Source organism: Belonocnema kinseyi, chromosome 9 (assembly GCF_010883055.1).
Source record: "Belonocnema kinseyi isolate 2016_QV_RU_SX_M_011 chromosome 9, B_treatae_v1, whole genome shotgun sequence".
In the NCBI taxonomy this organism is placed as follows: Eukaryota; Metazoa; Arthropoda; class Insecta; order Hymenoptera; family Cynipidae; genus Belonocnema; species Belonocnema kinseyi.
Window position 1 is genome coordinate 107,633,682 of NC_046665.1, and position 22,419 is coordinate 107,656,100.

At 28.8% G+C, this 22,419-nt stretch overlaps 1 protein-coding gene across 1 annotated transcript in view; it reads right to left on the reverse strand.

Moving 5' to 3' along the window:
- Window positions 1–4,258: 4,258 nt before the first annotated feature.
- Window positions 4,259–22,419, reverse strand: part of LOC117179762 (histone-lysine N-methyltransferase PRDM16-like) — a 52,288-nt gene continuing 34,127 nt past the window's right edge. The window contains exon 2 of the mRNA XM_033371837.1: window positions 4,259–5,874. Within this exon, the coding sequence (XP_033227728.1) occupies window positions 4,590–5,822 (1,233 nt within the window). The 5' untranslated portion in view covers window positions 5,823–5,874 and the 3' untranslated portion in view covers window positions 4,259–4,589. The remainder of the gene's footprint in view (window positions 5,875–22,419) is intronic.

A 22,419-nucleotide genomic window follows, 5' to 3' on the forward strand; every position in this document is an offset into this window, starting at 1 on the left:
GCAACTCTTCTCTCCTCTCCTACTTTCCTACTCACCTATCTTGCTTGTTCTTCTTAACATTTGTATTTGTCGTTTTCTCCTTTCCGCCAGAACTTTTCTCACCCATCCCTTTCCTCAAACACATCACCATACTATCATGCCAAACTCGAATGATGCCAAATTTCAATGCTAAGATACTAGAATGGTAGCAAACTCTAATGCTATCCACCTTCAATCTTGTTAAATTTGAATGATTCTAAACTTGAATGATGCCAAACGGGAATGCTACTAAATTACGATGGTTTCAAACTGAAAAGCTATCATAGGGGAATGATAAGAAACTTTAATGATTGATTAGAAACTTCAATGGTGCTTAACACGAATGCTACGAAATTCTAATGTTAAATTTAAATAATTCCAAAATTTAATGACGCCAAACTTGAATGCAACCAAATTATAATGTTAGAAACTTGAATGGTTACAAACTCTGATGCTACCAAATCTGAATGTTGTTAAATTCAAATGCTTCAAAGTTTAATGATACCAAACTGGAATGCTACCGAATTTTAATGGTTTCAAACTGAAAAGTTACCAAATGTGAATAAGAGCAAACTTGAATAATTAGTAACTTGAATAGTTCTAAACACGAATGCTAGCAAACTCTAATGTTGTTAAATTTGAATGATTCTAAACTTGAATGATGTGAAACGGGAATGCTACTAAATTAGAATGGTTTGAAACTGGAAAGCTACCGGACGTGAATGGTAGCAAACTTGAATGATCAGTAACTTGAATGGTTCTGAACACGAATGCTACGAAACTCTATAATGTTGTTAAGTATAAAAGATTCTATAATTAAATGAGGCCAAACTTGATTGCTACAAAACTATAATGCCAAGAAACTTAAATGCTTCCAAATTCTGATGCTGCCATACTTGAATGTTGTTAAATTCAAATGAGTCCAAAGTTTAATTATGCCGAACTGGAATGCTACTAACTTTTAATGGTTTCAAATTGAAAAGCTATAAAAGTGAATGTTAAGAAGCTGAAACGATTAGAAACTGGAATATTTTTAAACACGGTGGCTACAAAACTCTGATGTCGTTTGATTTAAAATATTGAAAAATTTAAGGATGCTAACCTGCAGTGCTACCAAATTATAATGATATAGTGAAAAGCTGCCGAAAATGCAGTATGGCAAGCGTAAATAATAAATGAATAAAAATAAAATAAAAATGAATAATAAATAATACATGAATCGTTCCAAGCTATGGAATGCTAACAAACTTGATTCAAATTAAACTTTAATTTTAAGTAACTTGAAGGGTTCTAAACTCGAATAATATCAAATTGCAATGGTTCCTAATTCTAATGCTACCAAACTTAAATGTTGTTAAATTTGAATGATTCCAAACTTTAATGATGCCAAATGGGAATGCTACCAAATTTTACTAGTTTCAAACGGGAAAGCTACCAAACGCGAATCACAGCAAACATAAATTATTAGAAACTTGAATGGTTCTTCACACGATTCCTACCAAAATCTAATATTGTTAAATTTAAATGATTCGAGCATTTAATCATGCCAAATTGAAATGCTACTAAAATTTAAGGGTATAGAACTCAAAAGATGCCAAACATTAATGAATGATTCGAAATTCAAAAAAACTAGCAAATTTTAATGATACCAAACTTGATTGCTACCAAATTTGAATGATTTCGAACTGTAATTCACCCAAACTGGAACGAAACTTGAATGTTATCAAATTTAAATGTTTCCCAATGAGAATGCTAAGATACTTTTTCAGTTCCAAATTCGAATTCTACCAAATTTAAGTGATTACAAACTCGAATCCTACCAAATTTGAATATTAACAAACTGGGCTACTGCCAAGCTTTAACTATACCGAACCCGAATGTTGAAAACTGGAATGCTGTTAAATTTAAATGTTACCAAATTGAAATAATTCACGGAAAAAAGTTGACTTCTTATAGAAGTTTTGGTTTAAATTATTAAAACCAATTCGAAGTGAAGGCATCGTGGAATCAAAAAGATCTCCTTGACTCGTTTTTCTCTCACGCCCTTACGAACCATATTAAGTTTCGCAACTCTCCTATTACTATCTTGTTATTCTTAATACTTGTATTTGTCGTTTTCTCCGCCAGCACCTTTCTCATCCATCCTCTTCCCCAATCAACAGCGAATCGATTTTTATTTTCGCTTTCAATATTATTGAACAAGAATTCATTCATAGTTAAATTCTTCTGAATTTATATTTGATAACTTTTAATACTGAAAAATGTGAATGATTCCAAAACTAAATGCTAGGAATTAAATTTTAATGCTTCTTAACATAAATCTTTAAAAATTTAAGTGCTACCAAGCATGAATCGTTCAAAACTGGAATATACCAAACTTTAATAGTTTCAAACAGGAATGCTACGAAACTTAAACCGTATCAAACATGAATGCTTCTAAATTAAAATGTTAGAAAACTTTAATGGTTTCAAACTGGAATGATACCAAACTTGAATGCTAATAAATTTCAACGATACCAAATTTGAATTTAACACAACTTAAATGATCACTTTATTGCTACAAAACTTGAATCCTAAAAAACTTGAATGATACCGAATTTGTATGCTGAGGAACTTTAATGCTACCTTTTTTGATTTGATAAAATCTTGAATGCTACTAAACCTGAATTCTAAGAAACTTGAATGCTCAAAAAACTTTAACGATATCAAACTAAAACTCTACCAAACTAATCAATGGTATCAAATTTGAATGCTACCAAACTTGAATCTTATCAGATTCAAACGGTTTTATACCAAACCAAACGACAAAACTTAAAACATCAACCCCCTCTTAAATTTTCCACTTGAAGAATGTTTAGCTCTTTCTCACAGAAATTTCTCTAATTTAAATAGCTAAATATAAAAAAAGCATAAACCAGTAAATATATAAGAAATCTGGATTGGAGAGTACTTGAATCCTAAAGTTGCAAACTCGCATCTCCCCCGGCGTTAGAAAGTGAGATCAAATCCGCGCCATCGTAAAGCGGAAGACGTTTATATTATTAAATTGTTCGTCTGCCATAGGATCGGCATAGGCGGGAATTTATCGTGATCGAGATCGAGTGATCGTTGGGAGAGGAAACGAAACGATCGAAACGCACGGTTGGCTTAATACGCAGCTCTGGCTGGATTCTGCGTTCCTTGGAGTTGCCAGAGTTCCGGTAGCATTTTTTTCCCACAATTGCCTCCCAGAAGCCGATTTTCAATTCTCGATTCTCGATTGCCTCCATGGACGGAAAACTCGTCCTATGTGCAAACTCGACATGCGAGTGTGGATCCTGCCTGCATTCACCTTAATGGCATACGCGTTCTCCAGTCGATAAACCGATTTTTATCAAGGTAATCAGATCTGAGAAGAAATTACTACTTCGTTTCGGATACCGGGTTACGACTCGGAGGAAAGTAGTTTTGTAATTTACCTCGTTAGTTAAATTTTTCTTATTCACTGATTACTTGAGAGTTCTCATAAAACGAAAGCTACGCTTTTCAATTTTTGTCTGGTGTAATCTTGAAAAGACGAATTTTCTACCAAAATAAATAAATTTTCAACGTAAAACGACAAATGCAAAAGTTCGATTAGCAAGGATTCTTAAATTCACTTTCTAGGTCGTAAAATTGAAAACAAGCCGTATTTCCTGCCGGAACAAATTGACTGTCTCTTTATGTTCTAATTTTTTTGTCAACCCCTCAACCTCTTTCCTCGTCTATTTTATTCTTCTGCTCGTTGCGGTGATTAGCGATATCGAAAGCGCGTAAAAAACAGACTCGACGATTACGACAGAGAGGATACCACGAATACCTGGCTATGTTGTTTCAAAGAAGTATTGCCAATCTCTCACAAATTGCTTTTTCTTATCGGTTTCGTCGCTCAAATCCCCTTCTCTCACCTCTCAGCAAAGCGACAAAACCTGTATTGTATCAGACTTTAATAACTTGAATGGTACCAAACTTGAATGGTAGCAAACTCAAATGCTATCAATCTTGAATGCGAAGAAACTTGAATGCTCTTAAATTTAGATGCTTCTTTAAAACTAGAACAACCCAATTCTCATCTTGAAAAAAAAACTGCTGAAAATTACAAAAATCTTCAGACCCCAAGTGACGCATAAGGAACCAACGAACGTCATAACCCAATAAAAATTAAATCATCTAAAAAGGACAAAAAGAAGCAGGAAATGGTCTCTTCTTTTTCTTTTATTTCAGCTACTTCGTTCCAACCAGACGAGAAGTTCCTCTCGATTTAAAATCGTGACCTGATCATCAGGACTTTCGGCTCAAATTAAGAATAGGATTATCATCTACCTAATCTAATCGCAAGGTCTGCTTGTTCAGCGAATATACAATGAACGCTTTCAGGGTTGGCAGAACTATTTATCATATTTCTCCTCTTCATCTCTAAACAGGTACAGCCTAAAAAGGTATCTCTGGCACCACCTTTCACCAAACTTCCGGTCTCGGAGCACCTTAGATTAGTTCCGTTCTCCATTCTAAACTAATTCCATCATCTTCAATTCATTTCTTCATGAACTTAATCAAGTATTAGTCCCAGGAGACAAAGGTGGTGAGTTCTCCCTCTGCTCTTCATGAACACTTTCAGGTCTGCTACTACTACTCGACCTCGAACTCAGATTATCCCTATCACTAAAGTAGGAAGAATCTCCTCTTTTCTCTTCCATCTGCAACTGCTGTTTATCATTTCTAAAGTCCTCTCCAGAAGTTCCGAGAAGACTCGGAAAATATGGAATTCCTTGCCTCTGGGATGTAATCTTCCCCATGAAACTTCGAATCTCCTCAAAATACGAGTCATCAGTTCTTGGCAATTGTCCATGGTACCTGGACCTCACCTCATCCAATATCGTAGGTCCATCAGCATCATGCTTCTTCAAATGACGATCTAGATTCGTCTGTTGTCCAAAACATCTTTCACACAAAGGACACTTAAAAGGCTTTTCCTTGTTATGAATGTTCCTTACATGACGCTGAAGATTGCTAGATATGCTGAAGGATCTTTCACAGTATTTACACTTGTAGGGCTGTTCTCCAGTGTGGGTTCGAAGATGTCTCGTTAAATTCGCAGATCTCGGGAATACCTTTCCACAGAATTTACACGAATATCTGTCCTTGGGTTTCAACCCAGTTGAAATTGAGTAGGGTGGAATCGGTTGTTGCTGTTGAGACGTTGCTGTCGTGTTCTGTTGATGTACAGGACTAGGGGCCTTTGCTGGTTGGGAGGCACCGGCTGAAAACCGATTTGGAGGCAATGGCACCATAGTTGGTAGAGCCCTAACTTGGATTTTGGGCAAGTCGGGTACTGTCTGGTGATGAGATCTGTACATCGCTTCCAAAACGAGTGGGGGGAGATGTTGGGGGAAGAGAACTGTATGGTAGGGTAGCCCAAGACTGTTTTGGTTCATCATCTCAGCATCGTTTTGGTTCTCGTCTCTTAATCTCTCCTTTTTGTGGTCTACGCGAAGATCCAGGGGTTCAGAGTCCTGGTCACTGTGGGGCTGAGGAGGCCTGGCGGCGGGACTCATGTGGGGCTGTTGGTTCAGGGTGGGGCTTCCTCGACCTTGGCCATGGCTGAGGTCGTATGGCAACTCTTCAGGGTCCGGAACTCGAACACTTAGGGGGTAGATGCTGGCTTGCTTGGGGCTGATGTGCCCTGGCATCTTCCTGGGACTGGAGTCTTTCTCCCGCATGGCTGGAGGGTACTTGGGGTCGTGGAGCAGAGGGGACAGGGTGCTTCTGCCGAAGTATCCGCTCATCACACCGCTGCTGTCACCTACGACCTTGCTCCTTCTCTCGAGGTGGGATGACCTGTAATAAAAAAAAAGAGAAGGTGAGGGTGATTTTATGGGTTCCATAAGTTTTAATGGTAAGTTAGACAAGGTAAGTTAAGTTAAGGTATTGATGCAAAGTCAAGTACTGCTGAGCTTCTTATCTACGTTCGGATGATTCAGATAGTATGAGGTAGGGCGTGCCACGTCGAATGCAAAACTTATGTCCAAAATTTTTGATTGTTAATAACTTTCGAAAAATAAACTTTTCTGTGAAATCGTTTGGCACGATTTTTAAATACCCTGACTACTACTAAATTGAGGAAAATGAAGATAATCGAAGGCTTCAGTTTTGTCTGTGACATGGAAAGTACCAGGTCTGAAAATGATCAAATTAAGGGAGCGGTTCATGTTTAGAATTAAATCTAAATCAATGTTTAATGCTTGACTTGTTATCTCTCCATCAATGTTTATCCTCTTGCATGAATATACTTGTTAAAGCGTGGGAAGAACAGGTTTGAAGAAGATCAGTTTCTCTTGTGGGGGAAGTAGAGTTTAAGGAACAGATCACTCGATACCTTTTCTATAAGAGGGAATGATAAATCACTCAAGAAATGATAAACGTTGTACCCGTAGGCGATGTTCTTATATGTTTTGTAGGAATCATTTCAAAATAATCTATTTGGACATGTCTTTCCGCAAATTACGTCATAGTAGAACAGAGATTAAAACACCTGTATGACATCCAGGATTTCTCTTAATATAGTAATATTAGTGCAAAATTATCATTGAATGAACAGAATGTAATTGAAAAAGAAAATAAATTTTCTTTAATGCACTAAATTTTGCTGAGGTAAATAATATTTCGTTATATAAAAAATAGTACATTATGCGCCAAGGAGGAGAAAGGGAACTTTTTCGACAAGCGTAACTTTTTTCATAAGTATTTAGTTTTACAGTTTTAGTTTTAGAAATTCCTATTTCATTTTTGGGTTCAAAATACAACTGTTTTATAAAAGCTTTGTATTTTCGACTTAAAAATTAAATAATTTAGTAAAAGTTAAACTATTTGGTTAGAAGTTGAACTACTTTGTTAAAAATAAATTTTTGTGATTAGAGATTCACTCTTTTGGATAAAAATTAATTTCCTTCTTTAGAAATTTAACTGTTTTGTTGGAAATTCTTCTTTATGGTAGAAAATGAATTAATTTGGTTAAAAATACAAATCCTTCGTTAAAAATTATTCTAGCTTATTTGAGCATTAAAGTATTTTGTTAAAAATTTATATTTCGGGTTAAATAAAAATGTTTTTTAAAATTAAAAATTAACATATTTTTAGCTGAAATATCAACTATTACATTTTTTTCTTGAACAATTTTTTTTCTAGGTTGAAAGTTTAACTATCGAACTATTTGATAGAAAATTGATCAATTTTGTTTACTATTGAACTATGTGGTTGAATGTACACTTATTTTGTTTAAAATTGGTCTTTTGTGGTAGAAAATTAATCTGAATAATTTGAAAAATGATTTAAATGAATGTAAATTAAATTTTTTGCTTAAATTTCAATGACCCTAATTTATTTTCAACGGACTACATAAATTTTTAACCAAATGGTTGAATTTTAAATAAGTTTCGTCAACTTTCTACCTACCAGTTGAATTTTGTAAAAAAAAATATCAATTCTAAAACAAAAATGGCATAATTGGTATTCCTATCAACAAAATGAATTTTCAAGTTAAAAAACGAATTTTTAACAAAGCAGTTTAATTTCCTGCCAAATAGTTGTCTTAAAAAAATTAATAACTAAACAGTTGAATTTCTAAGAAAATAGTACAATTTTCAATTCAGAAAATTAATTTGTTACCACAAAGTAAATTTTCAGCAAAGTAGTTAAATTTCTAACCAAAGGGATGAATCTTCAACTTAATTTTAAATCTTTACAAACAAAAATGAATTTTGAAAAAACGTAAGATTTGATATTTTAAGCAAAATAAGAATTTTCTACAAAAGGCCTAAATCTTAAAAAAAGCAGTTAACAAATCAAGGGAACATTTACATTTTTAATGAAATGGTAGCTTTTCTGTAAGTAAATTTGAATTTTTAACAAAAAACATAGATTTTCAAATAAATAAATCAAATTTAAACTAAGATGATCAATATCAAACAGAATAAATAAACTAGCAACAAAGTAGTTTAAATTTAACAAAATAGTTGAATTTTTAGTCAAAAAAGATCTGTTTTCAATAAAATAGTTAAATTTTTAATTGAAGAAATGATTTTTTAACTTAAAAAACGATTTTTCAACTTAAAAATAAATAAATGATCAACTAAGTAGTTCGATTTTCATCAAAATAGTTAAATTTTCAATTAAAGAAATTAATTATTAACTAATATGTCGATTCTTCATTTGTAAAAATAAATTATCAACGAGGTCGTTCAACTTTAAACAAAATAGTTGAATAGTCAAACTATTTTAAATTCTTTTATATCTTTTAATATAACTTATTATATTTTATTCTATTTAAGATTTATCGGAATGTTTAAAAATATAAAACTTTTGAAATCCTTTAAAATGTCTTAAATTTAAAATCGTTAAAAAATCATAGCGTTTTAGAATACACTTAAATATTTCAAATTATTTAAAATCTTTTGATGTGTCTTAAAATCTCTTTAAAATTTCTCAAAATCTTTAAAAATTGTATAAAATCTTTGAAATCCTTGAAAATGTCTTTAATTTGAAAATTTAATATCTTCAAATACCCAAAAACATTTCAAATTCTTTGAAACTATTTGATATCCCTTAAAATTTTTTCAAAATTCCTTGGTAGGTTTAAAAACACTATAAATATCCTTGAAATCTTTTAAGAACCTTCCATTTATTAAAATATATTAAAATTCTGGGAGTATTTTTAAATACCCTAAAATATTTCAAATTCTTGTATAACTTTTGATATCTGTTAAAATCTTTTTATTTTCTTGAAGATTCAAGGGAATCTTTAAAAATACCATAAAACCTTTGAAATCCTTTAAAATACCTTTGATTTGAAATCGATTGAAAAATCATGTTGTTTTAAAATACCCTTAAATATTTCAAATTCTTTGAAATCTTTTAATATTCCTCGAAATCTTCCAAATATATTTGAAATACCTTTAGATTATTGAAATCAATTTTAAAATCTTTAAGTCCTTTAAAATAAGCCCAAATATTTTAAATTCTTGTATGACGTTTGATATCTCTTAAAATCTTCTTATTTTCCTGTAATTTGGAATCGATTGAAAAATCTTGGCGTTTTAAAATACCATAAAATATTTAAAAATTTTTTAATGTTTTGATACTCCTTAAAATCTTTTCAAACTTGCTCGGAATGTTTGAAAATACCATAAAAATCTTTGAAATCTTTTAAAAGCATTAATTTATTCAAATATATTAAAATCCTCGGAGTATTTTAGAATACCTTCAAATATTTCAAATTCTTTCAAATTGGTTGATTTTCCTTTAAGTCTTTAAAATTTCTTTAAAATTCATAGAAATCTTTAGAAATAGAATAAGAAATTATAAATCTCTTAAAATACGTTTAAATTATTGAAATCGATTTAAAAATCTTGAAGTTCTTTAAAATACCCTCAAATATTTCAAATTCATTGAAATTTTCTGATATCCTTCGAAACGTTTTAAACCTCTTTGAAATTCTTAGGAATTTTTAGGAATAGAATGTAAAATTATAAATCTTTTAAGATATCTTTAAAATATAGAAATGGATTGAAAATTTTAAAGTCTTCAAATACCCGAAAATACTTTAAATTCTTGTATAACTTTTAATATCTCTTTTTATTTTCTTTAAGATTTCAGGGCATTTTTAAAAATACCATAAAATTTTTGAAATCCTTTAAAATAATCCCTCGCAATCTTTCAAATCTCTTTTAAATTCCTAGGAATCCTTAGAAATAAAATAAAAAATGATAAATTCTTTAAAATACTTTTATATTAAGGAAATCGATTGAAAAATTTTGAAGTTTTAAAATACCCTCAAATATTTTAAATTCTTTGCAATATTTTGATACCCCTTGATGTATCTTCAAAATTCTTCGAGTTTTGAAAATACCTTCGAATATTTCAAATTCTTCGAAATATTTTGATATCCCTTGTAATCGCTGAGTTCCTTTATTGAATTTTTCCCGCTGCAATATTATTTCTTCATGATAAAACAATAATAATAGTAATAATATTGTTTAGAACTTTTGCATAAATTTAAAGAAGGGAGGAGCGATGAGAAGAAAGTGTTTTCATGAGGTAGACGTAGGCACGAAATAATAATTCATGCAAAAGTCGACAGCTCATTATGCTTTGTGTGCACACATGTACAGATGGTACATAAAAGGGGGGAAATTATCTGAACGCGAAATCGGCGCGTGTGCGGCATTGAAGTCTCCACTCGTTCCTTCCTCACCAGGCGTTGATGTCTCGGCAGTTTGTACTCGAATCACCTTTATGCAAAATGCTTGTATGCTCTTTTATTCGCGCCAATCATCACTCTCTGCTGCAATAAATATCCGAGGATACAGTCTTCCCAAATAAGGAAACTTCCTCACGCTAGTGTCGCATTCACAAGGATAATTTCTGCTTTTGGACAAAAAATACATAAAAATAAAAAATAAAGAAAAACTGGAGGCCACGAGAGAAGGATAGATTCTAGCTAGGAAAATTGAAATCTGCAATAGTTATATGCTTTGTATTTGGCTTTAAACTTAAATTTCTTGCAATTTAATTTCAAATCTTTAAACAAATTTTTTTAAAAAATTTAACGGACAGAGCAGTTAAGGAGTTTCCAATTTTTCTAATCCTCTCTCTAATTATAAAGTATGTGGTATTTTTTTTGTAATAATAGCAGGCCTTAAAGGCGAACGTGATCTAAGAATACAGGAAATTTATCACGAAATAAACTTTACGGGAATAAAAAGGAATTTTTTAATTAAACCACTCTAAATCCCTAATATTTCAAGCAAAATAAATTTTACTTTCAACAAAATATATCAATTTAAACCAAGTATTTAAATTTCCGTCAAGAATGGAATTTTTAAATTTTCAGTTAAAAAATTAATTCTTACCTAAGAAAATGAATTCTTAACAAAACAGTTGAATTTTTTAACCGCAATTCGTCGAATTTTCATTAAAAATTGAATACTTAACTTTTCACTAAAAAAGTTTTTAAAGACAAATGTAATAATTGGTATTACAAAGAAATGATAATTTTCAATATATTTGCATTCAACCGAAAAATATTAATTTTCAAATAAATATTTAAACCCTCTACTACACCAACCAGAATTTTAAAAATAAATATTTGCATTTTTAACCAAAAAAGATTTATCAGTCAAGAAGAAAAAAGAAAGATTCCAAATGGATTTACAACAAAAAAATGAATATTAAAATTTTTTTTGAAATTCTTTTGAAATATAATTGTATATAAAATAATTACAATTTTAACCACAGGGATTATTTTTTAACTAAAATGATAAATGATTATCCAGAAAATTAAGTTTTAACAAATAAGAGAAATTTTCAACAAAATATTTGAATTTTCAACAAAAAAAGATTAGTTTTTATCCAAAAACTTATATTTTAGACTAAAATAAAAAAAATAGATTTCTCCAAAAGGAGATGGATTTTTAAATCAAAATGACGATTGTTCAAAGGAAGACTTGCGTTTCTAACCAAAATTTCGCAGTCAAGAAAGAAAATTTTTTTTTTATTTTTGAATTATCATGCCAATGATAAACAATTTAAGCCAAGAAGATTAATTTTCTGCAAAAAGACTAATTTTTGAGAAAATACGTAAATTTTTATACATGAAGGATCAATTTCGATCAAAAAATAGAACTATTAAATTTTTAGTTAAGAAAATTAATTTTCTACCGAAGAAGATGAATTTTAAACAAAATAGTTAAATTATTGACTAAAGAGGTGAATAATTGTCAAAAGGAACTATTTTTAATGAAAAAGTAAAAACTTCAACCAAGTAGTCTAATTTAATCAAAAAAAGATAATTTTTTTACAATATAATTGAAAGTTTAATGGAATAATAAAGTTTTTAACTAGAAAAAGACGAATTTTCATAAAAATATAATAAATAATTAATTAATATATAATGAACAGATATTTTGGTCATTTATAGACTAAAGAGTAATAGTTTTCATATAAACATTCCAGATCATTTTGAATACTTTAAAAATACTAGGCTAAAAAACTGGGAACTTTATTTAGAAACTAAAGTTAATTTTCTACAGCACACTCGGAAAAAAGATTTTTTGATTTAAAGAAAATTTATTTGAATCATAGGAAAATATTCATTGGCTCTCAGTCCAAGAAAAGGTTTTGGTTCAAAGAAATTTCTTTTGAATTTAAGAAATTTATTTGGTTCTAAGAAAATCAAAGAAAATCATTCATTGGCTCTGGATAAAAGATTTTTTATTTACAGAAATTTATTTGTTTATAGAAATGAATCCAAGAAAATGATTTATTGGCTATTATTTAAGGAAACTCGTTTCATTCAAATAAATGAATCAATGAAAATTATTTCATTGGCTATCAGCTCAAGAAAATTTGTTTGATTAAAAGACATTATAAGAAATGTATTTCTTGGAAAGAAAATAAAATAAGATTACTCATTAGCACTCAGTCAGCATTTATTTTTATCTCAAGGAATTTATTTAGTTTAATTTAATTTCATAGTTCAAAGAAATGAATCAAGGAAAACTATGAATTGGCTCTTAATCAAAGAAATTTTTTCTTGAATTAAAGAGATTCCTTTGAATTTAAGAAGTGAATCAAAGAAAATGATTTATTGGCTCCCAGTCAAATAATTTTTTGTTTAAATCAATTAAATTCCTTTGATTCAAATAAATGAATCAATAAAAATTATTCATTAGCTTTCAACCAAAAAAAGTTTGTATAGTTTTAAAGAAATTCCTTTTATTCAAATAAATCAATCAATAAAATTTTTCATTGGCTCTCATTCCGAGAAAAGTTGTTTTGATTTAAAGACATTTTAAGAAGTTTATTTAGTGCAAAGAAAATAAAATAATTCATTGGGCCTCAATCAGTTTTTTTTTTATTCAAAGAAGTTTATTTTGTTTAAAGAAATAAATTTAAAAAAAAATGATTCATTGGCTTTCATTAAAAGAAATTGCTTTGATTTTAAGAAGTTTATCAAAGAAAATTATGCATTGGCTCTCAGTCAGAGAAATTTGTTCTGATTTAAAGAAATTCCTTTGATTCGAATAAATGAATCAATGAAAATTATTCATTAGTTCTCAGTGAGAGAAATTTTTATTGATACAAAGTTATTAAATAAGATTAAAGAAACCAATGAAATGAAAATATTAATTAGCTCTCAGAAAAAGAACAAAATTCTTTCAAAGAAATCGATCTTGTTCTACCTACAATAATTAATTATTATTAAAAAAAAATGTTATCGAACGATTCCTTTAATTAAAAAGAAATATTTTCCCGAGACTACGCAACATTTAAAGCCCTTCTTCGGTAATACGATAAGACTTGTCTCATACATTTTTGTCGTCGCGTCTCGGTTGGCAATAAATAAATAAATAAATAAATTCCTCGAGTGTTGCGTGTCCACACCCTGAATATCTTTTGCTCGCATTTCTTGCGAGCGGTAGCGCCTTTTTTGCTGTGATCGGGAGTAAATTTCTCTTTCATCTGCGCGTGGCGTGGAGAGGGGAGGAGAGACGGCGCGGCGGAGAGGATCCAGCCTCTCTAACTGGAGCAAAGCAACGGTACAGCGGACCACTCCTGCCTGCACCGGATTAGTACGAGTAACGAGTTCTACCTACTCCCGTGCAGTTAGTAGTATACCTACGCCCGTGAGTAGTATAGCTACTGCCGTGTGTAGTATAGCTACGCGCGTGGTAGTATACCACAATCCACACTCCCGGGTGGAGACTGTAGGTTATAAAATCTAATAGCAATACAGAATACACCTTCCTTCATGCCCCCGGAACGATCCCGGCTGACGAAATATAACCGTTCTTTGTACTTTTTTCAAGTAGCCTAGCTCTCGTGAAGAAGCTGTTTTTAAATTGATAAATTGCCCTTTTCAATAATGAGGAGAAAAAAAACTGGCTCTCATTATGGCGACACTACCGCAAATTGGAAAATTGCTACTCTCTTTCACTGCAAGCGTCTGATTTCATTACAGGTGCCATATGTCGACACGCGGCAAAATATTTGGCTTAAATTATAGAAATGATTATTTTTAAATCATTCACAAAAAATGTACAATGGATAATAAGGTTTTCCACTTTTAAACACGTGGTTGAATTTTCAACTACTTTTTAAAAAGCTTTTTGAATTATATTTTGATTGCGTATTTAATTAATTTCATTAAACTTAGTTGGGATTTAATTTTAAAAAAAAGTTGAATAGTTAAACTATTTCAAATTCTAAATTATTACAATTATTATTTTAAATTTAAAAAGAAAAATTTTTGCATCTCATCATGGCGTCACTCATCACAATACTTCACATTTTTATCATTTTATTTAAAGTAAGTTCAAAATTTAAAAAAATTATTTTCAATTTAAAAAAACTTTTGATTAGAACTAAAGAAAACGATTTCTTTACATAAAAATTTTTGATCAAAGTGTGCTTTGTCTAATATATTTTTAAAGTATCCAAAATAAACTTTAATGTTAATTTAAAAACTATTATTCTTTAGTCGACAAAATATAAAAAATTTTATTTATTCAAAGCAGGCTTCACGGTATTTTTCATATTTCCCCCTTTGACTGAAAATTTAATCTTTTTTTATTCAAAATGATACTTTTTGTTTCAAAAATAATCTGATTTGAAAAAGGATTGAAATATTCTGTTTGAAATTTCGTCCCTTTAGTCAAATACAATTTTCTTCAAAATTTTAAATATTTTTAAGCTGAAATATCCAGTACTACATTTTTCGTTTAAAATTAATCTTTTTTGGTTAAAAAAAAATCAACCACTTTTTTGAAAGTTACACTAGTTTGTTGAAAATTAAGTTTTTTAAGATTCATCAATTTAGTTAAAAATTTATCTACTTTGTTGAAAATTTGGTTTTTGTTGTTGTTAAGAATAAATTCTTTTAACTGTGAATTTAACTATTCCAGTTCAGGTTCACATTTTCACATTTTTTTGGTTCAAAATTCATCTCTTTAAATGAATTTTTTTTTTAGTTAAAAATTCAAATATTTTTTTTGGAAATTCCTTGTTTGTAATGGAAAATTGAGTTTTTAACTGAAAACGGAACTTTATGAATGCTTAGTTGAAATTTTATATTTTTAAGTTGAACATTGGTATTTTTTAGTTGAAAAATCAGTTTATATTCAGAAAATTAGTTTTTTGTGTGTGCTGCCCATACGACTATTTGGTTGGAAATTCATCTCATTTGCTAAAAATTTTAATAATTTTATTTTTAGTTGAAAAATGTCTTTTTCTAGTTGAAAATGAGCTTTTCTTCTAGTTCCGAATAATTTTTTTCAACTTAAAATTTAAATATTCAATTATCAGTTAAAAATTTATATTTTTTAGTTGAAAATGCAGCTCTTATGTTAAAAATGAGTTTTTTGGGGAAAATTCATCTCCTTAGTAAAAAATTGAACTATTTGATTTTTACTTGAAAATTGTGCTTTTTTCGTAAAAAATTCAACTATTTTTTTTAAAATTCATTTTGCTTCTAGTAAAAAACAATCTTTTTAACTAAAATTTTAGTTATTTCATGCATAGTTGAAAATTGGTATGTTTTAGTTAAAAATTCAGATTTTATTACGAAAATTGAGATTTGAAAATGTGTATTTCTTTTGACTTCTTAATCAATTTTTTCAATTGAAAATATAACTATTACATATTTATCGTTGAAAACTGGTATTTTTTATTTGAAAATTCAGTTTTTATATTAAAAATGAGTGTTTTTTTAAAGGAAAATACAACTATTTGGTTGAAAATTCATCGATTTAGAGAAAGATTTAAATATTTAATTTTTAGTTGAAAATTATACCTTTTTAGTAAAAAATTCAACTATTTTGTTAAAAATTGGTTTTTCCTTTGGTTAAAAACAATTTTTAAAACTAAAAATTCAAACATTTTATGTTTAGCTGAAAATTGGTACTTTCAGTGGAAAATTGAAAAATTTTGTTAAAAATTTGGTTTTCTTTCGGTTAAAAATCAACTTATTATCTGGAGATTAAACTATTTCATGGTTAGTAGAAAATTAATCTTTTATAGTTTATATTCAGTGTTTAGGGTGAATTCGTTTTTTGTGCAAAATTAAACTATTTTATTGAAAACTCATTTTTATTTTTATTAAAAATGATTATTCTTTAAATAAGAAGTCAATGATTCTATTTTTAGTTCAAAATTGACATTTTTGGTGAAAATATCATCTGTTTTGTTAGAAGTTTAATCCTTTTTGGTAGAAAATTGTTCTTTTCGATTAAGGTTTGAACTATTATTTTTCAAAATTCTAATCTTTGGTGATTTTAATTCGTTTTATTTAAAATAAAAATATTTTTTAGTGGAAATATCAACTATAATTTTGTTTTCTAGTTCGTATTAATAGGTTAAAAATTCAACTGGTTTGTTTAAAATTCGTTCTGTTTTGGGTTGAAAAAACAAATATTTATTTGCAAATTTTTAAAAATAGAATTTGTCTTGCTATCTAGCAAAGCTCCCAGAAATGTAATTTTAGAAAATGTTTTTAGAATGTAAATAGATGATTAAAATTGAATAAAAATTGCAATTGTTATCTAAAGCAAAATAAGAAAACTTTAAATAGCTCTTTTAAAATAAATAATTAGATATTAAAGAATTTTTTGAAATAAGAATACGTAGATTGTCTTCGAAATTTTAATCAATTTGAAAACGTGGTTATTTTCCTTAATTTTATTGTTACTGTATGTGAATGATAAAATTTGTATTAATTTGATTAAAAACTTTTGTATTCGAATTAAATAATACTAATTTGAGTATTTCGATTAATTTTTGAAGGATATTATTTCCCATTGCAAGCTTTTATTTTTGATCACTTCTTTTCCTTTTCGGACCGTTTACGAAAGATTATTAATGCTAAAGGAAATATTTGAAGTGGAATTTTCTGCAAGAGATGCGAACTGACGTAAGTGGCAAGTTTTTTTGTCCACTTTCCACTTCGAACGAGAAAAACGCGATAATAAAGAGCGAGTCGTATAATTAGATGGATATAGCCACAGATGGTAAAAAGGACGAATGAAAAATGGAAAAGTGTCAATAAAATCCATATAAAATTCGGTCCACAATGTAGTGAAACAATTATTAAATAACAATAATAACAGTAATAATAATATTTTAAGATTTAAAAAAAATTGTTGACACTTCCTGTAGGGGTAATAAGGTGCATATTTAATGAAGCGTTGGCAATGCGAGATAAGCCATTATTGCCGAGCCATCAATCTGGCATAAGCTCTAATCGTAGCCTTTCGCACCATTAGTGATACACCTTTTAAGGAGAATTAGCAGGCTCGAGAATGTGCGGATGTAAATGAAAAAAAAAAAATCAATAAAAAATGAAAAAAAAAATCGAGGTGGAAAGTCTTGAGACCGGAAGATGACACTCTTTCCAGGGTGATTTGTTTGGGCGTTCCTAGTCTAGAAAATGGTGCAATTTCTGCTCGGCGAGAGTGAGAGTAAATCGTTTCCTGTCTAGGGATTAATGATCTTTAACCAAGAAAAAGTCACTTGGCGCCTAATAGCATTTGCATTCTCGACAAATTTCCATATTTTCTCGCTCTCTTCAATCTCTTCTCGATCTTTCCAACTCACAACTCACAGCTCACAACTCACAACTCACAACTCACAACTCACAACTCACAACTCACAACTCACAACTCACAACTCACAACTCACAAATTAGAATTAACAACTCACAACTCACAAATTAGAATTAACAACCCATGCTTTATAATTCACAACCCACAGCTCACAAGGTACAAGGGGATGGGAAGTAGAGGAAATTAGGGGATATAAGAGGAGGGACAATAGTGGAAATAAGATGAGCGGAAATGGTGACAGGGGTAGGGGAAGTGGAGGGAGCGCAACTAGAGCAAGTGAGGAGAAGGGGAAGTACCTGAAGAAGTTTAGGAAAGGAGAAAAAACGAATTTTTTTATGTGTGAAGGGGAAGTAGGGGTGGAGAAGGGAAGTAGGGGAGGATTATCGCAACATATTTTTCAGGATTGAAATGCTGTGTTGTAAATTTTTTTTTTAATCATCATTTTAGTGGAAAATTTATCTTCTTGGTTGAAAAAGGTATCTAATTTGTTGAATTTTAAAAATTTTATTTGAAAATAAAGTTTTCAACTGAAAATTTAACTATTCCATTCTTGGTTGAAATTTTTAGTTTCTAAATTGAAAATTTTACCATTTTGTTAAAAATTCATTTTTCTTCAAGTTGCTTGTTACAAAAGTTATCTCACGAGTTAAAGTTTCATCTTTTTCGTTAAAAACACATTTCATTATTTGAAATTTAAAAAAAATTTGTTTCTCTAACACAAAATTTAACTATTCTATTGTTGGTTGAAAATTTCTCTTTTTTAATACTTTTTTTTTTAAATATGTCTTTCGAGAAAAATGAATATGTTGCGTTGAAAATTTAACTAAATAGTTAAAAATGGATTTTTTATTATTAAAAATTCATTATTTTAGTTAAAAAAATCACTTATTAAAGAAAAAATTTTAATATTTCATTGCCTGTGGTAAATTTATCTTTTTTGGTGAAAATGTGATCTTTTTAGTTGAAAATTTATCTGTTTCGTTAAACAGTTATACTTTTTTTTTGTTGAAAATTTAAATGCATCCTTAAAAATTCGTTTTTCTTTAAATGTTTTGGTAGAAAAATTATCGAATAGTTGAAGCCTCATTATTTTCGTTAAAAACTCATTGCATTGGTTGAAATTTTTAAAAAATTTGTTTCTCTTCCTCAAAATTTAAATATTCTAATGGTGGTTAATCATTTATCTTTTTAGTATTTTTTAAATTTGTTTTTTATATAGAAAATGAATATTTTGCGTTATAAATTAAACTACATACTTAAAAATTGATTTCTTATGAAGGTTCATTATTTTAGTTGAAAAATTCATTTCTTGAACCAGAAATTTGAATATTTAATTTTTTGTAGTAAATTTATCTGTTTTGGCGGGATATTAATCTTCTAACGTTTTTTATGGATTAAAAATAAAACTATTTTGTTGAAAATTCGTTTCTTTTTCAGTTAGAAATTTATTTGTACAACTAAAAATTAAACTTTTTTATTTTTCAGTGTAAAATTATCTTTTTTAGTTCGAAATTAAATTTTTATATTGAATCATCGTTGATTTAAATGATTTTAAGGGATTAAAATTTTTTAAAATGTATTCTGATAAATATGACAAAATTGAACAAAATTTGAGATTTCATAGAATTTTAAGGTTTTTTTTTTAATTTGACAGGATTCCCTTCTTCTGTTTTTTTTTCATTTGATTATTTTCAAAAAGTTTTCTTTCAATTAAAAAATTATTATCAATTCTTTCTCTGCACAATTTTTACTAGTTAACAATAATAAAAATTATAAATGAAACTAAATTTTTTGCTTATTTTAGAATTTTTTTTAAATTCACAAAAAACATCTTTCTTTTTTAACGGTCGAGTGATATGTACACATTATGCAAATTTTTGAATGTGTCAAAGCTAAAATTTGTTGAATTTGAACCAAGGAAACAGGTACCTAGTTTTTTATTCTTTTGCCGTTAGAAAGAAAATGAAAAAGCATTTTACCAGAAATTGCTGAATGAGCTGCACATTAAAGCAAAAAAAAATCGATTCACCAGAAATTTCTGAATGAGTTGCGATTAAAGAAAACTCTTTCAAAAAGGTATTAACAATTTAAGAGGGACCTCTGAAGGTCCTCTACTAACTGAAAGCAACCTGTGAATCTTTAGTCGAACTCAAATTGAATTTAAGTTTAGAAGCATTCACTGGAAAATCGAATCGTAATCGCATCGATGTTTAATAACTTACAAGAAAAATAAAAAAGGTAAAAAAGAAAAAGGATAGATAGGTTTGGATCATCTTTTTTGTTTGGCATTTGACAAGCAGCTACCCAGCAGGTAATAATAATTACGATATGGAATCACTGTTTCGTAAATCGATTTCAAAATCTGCCGATTCATGATACGAGCGTGCAAGAATATCATCTTATTTGTTCCACATCGTAGTGAGTTATCGATCGTGACTTGAACTGCCGTTTATTATTCAGGGATTCCGTATTTTCAGTGCATCGCAGACCGGGAAATTAAACGGCTGACATTGAAGATTTGTGCATCGGCGATAATCCGACGATTATTATTTATGATTTGTCGTTCAACGTATAAGGCTAGATTCACTTGTCAAAGTACATAAAGTGTACTGAGATGCTCTGATCAACCCACACACATCACTTATTTTGCAAAGTAGATTGATAGAAGATTAGATGCCTAGAAGATGCTAATACGATGCCTGCCTGGAAACTACCCGACCTTGTGTTCTAAAATTGTACCTTGATTTTTACTCTTTTCCACATTAAAAAAAAATCACCAGAAATTGCTGAATGAGCTGCGATGAATTAAAACTCTTTACAAATAAAATGAGTTTGTGACTTTTTTCAAATCAAGAAAAATTAGTTTCACCAGATATTGCTGAATGAGTTGCGAGGAATGAAAACCCCTTCAAAAAGAGAAGTTTTTGACATTTTTTCACACCTGGAAATATTAGTTTCACCAGTAATTGCTGAATAAGCTGCGAGGAATGAAAATCTTTCCGAAAGAGAAGTTTTTTTTGGCTTTTCTGCACAACAAAAAGAATGTATCACCAGAAATTGCTGAATGAGCTGCGATGAATGAAAACTAATTCCAAAATAGAAGTTTTTGACACTTTTTTGCATTCAAAAATGTGTCTCGCCGAAAATTGCTGAATGAGCTGCGATGAATGAAAACTCTTTCCAAAAGAAGAGTCTTTAGTCAACTAGTTTAATCAGTTACATTAACGTAAAACCACGCATCACTGTTATGAATTTAAAAGTTTATAATTATGATTTGATGAGTGATACTCAAATTGAAGAATAGCAAATAATATTGATTGAAAATAATCGTTTAACAGTCAAAATAGACAAAGAGTATTGCCAATAAGTTTTAAAACGATTAAATAATGCTGTAAGGAGGAACCGGCACTTCCCGATTTACCGCAGCACACTCAGAAATTTCTGCAGAAGCAAGAATTTGTAACCAGATAGTTGAGTATTCAGCAAAAAAGATGAATTTTAAAAAAACAAGAATAATTTTCAACCAAAAAAACTAATTTTTAATAATATTAGTTAATTTTCTACAAAATGTAGAATTTTCAAATTTTAAAGGTAAGATTTCCAGCCAAAAATAAGATGTTTACATTTTTAGATTAAATAGAAATAATTTTTAAGAGAAAAAAAATTAATTTTCAATTAAAGAGATGCATTATAAAACAAAAGTTGAATAAAATAGTTTGATTTGCAACTAGAGTATAAATTTTTGAAACAAGCAGCAAAATTAACGACAAAGCAGTTGAATTTTCAACCTAAAAATATGCTTTTCAACGAAACAGTTAAATTTATACTAAATAGTACATTTTCTACTAAACTAAAAAACTATTAAATTAAAATTTCTATTAAACTAAATCGTTTAATTTTGAAACATTTTTCTGAAATTTTAATCTAAAAAGACGAATTTTCTATAAAACAGTTTAATTTTCAACTGAAATGATGAATCTTCAACAAAAAAATCAATTTTTGTTTTTGATTGTTTAATATTCAAGCCAGTTGTCAATTTTTAAAATAAAAAAGCTGAATTCTTAACAAATTAGATAACAACTGATACGTAAACCAAAAATAGATTTTAATTAAAAACAATAAGCAGCTTAATTTAAGAAAAATAGTTGAATCTTCAACCAAAACAGATTAATTTTTAACCAAATAGTTGTACGCCCATCCAAAATATGAAGTTTCAACTTGAAAGAATAATTTTCTATCACTAGGACGAATTTCTAATAATATTAATTAATTTTTTAACAAAAAGTAGAAATGTTAATTTTTAAATGTAACATTTCAAAAATAGAGTAGTTAAATTTTCAAATAAAAAACATTAATTTTCTACTAAAATAAAGTTTTAAAAACATTAAATTTTAAATGAAAGATGTAAATTCTGAAAAATAATTTTTTAACAAAATAGTTTAACTTTCAAAAGAATTGTTACATTTTGAAGCCAGAAGATAAATTATCTACAAAATAGCTCAATTTTCGACCTGAAAATATGCTTTTTAATAAAACGGTTAAAATTCTAGTCTGTTGTTATTTTTTTCGCAAATTATCAAATTTTTATAAAAAATAGTTTAATTTTTAACTAAATGGTTAAATCTTCAACAGCAAAACAAATGAATTTTTTTAAAAAGTTGTCTAACTTTTAACGGAATAGTTGATTTTCTTAAATAAAAAGCTGAATTCTTAACAAAATAGATAAAAT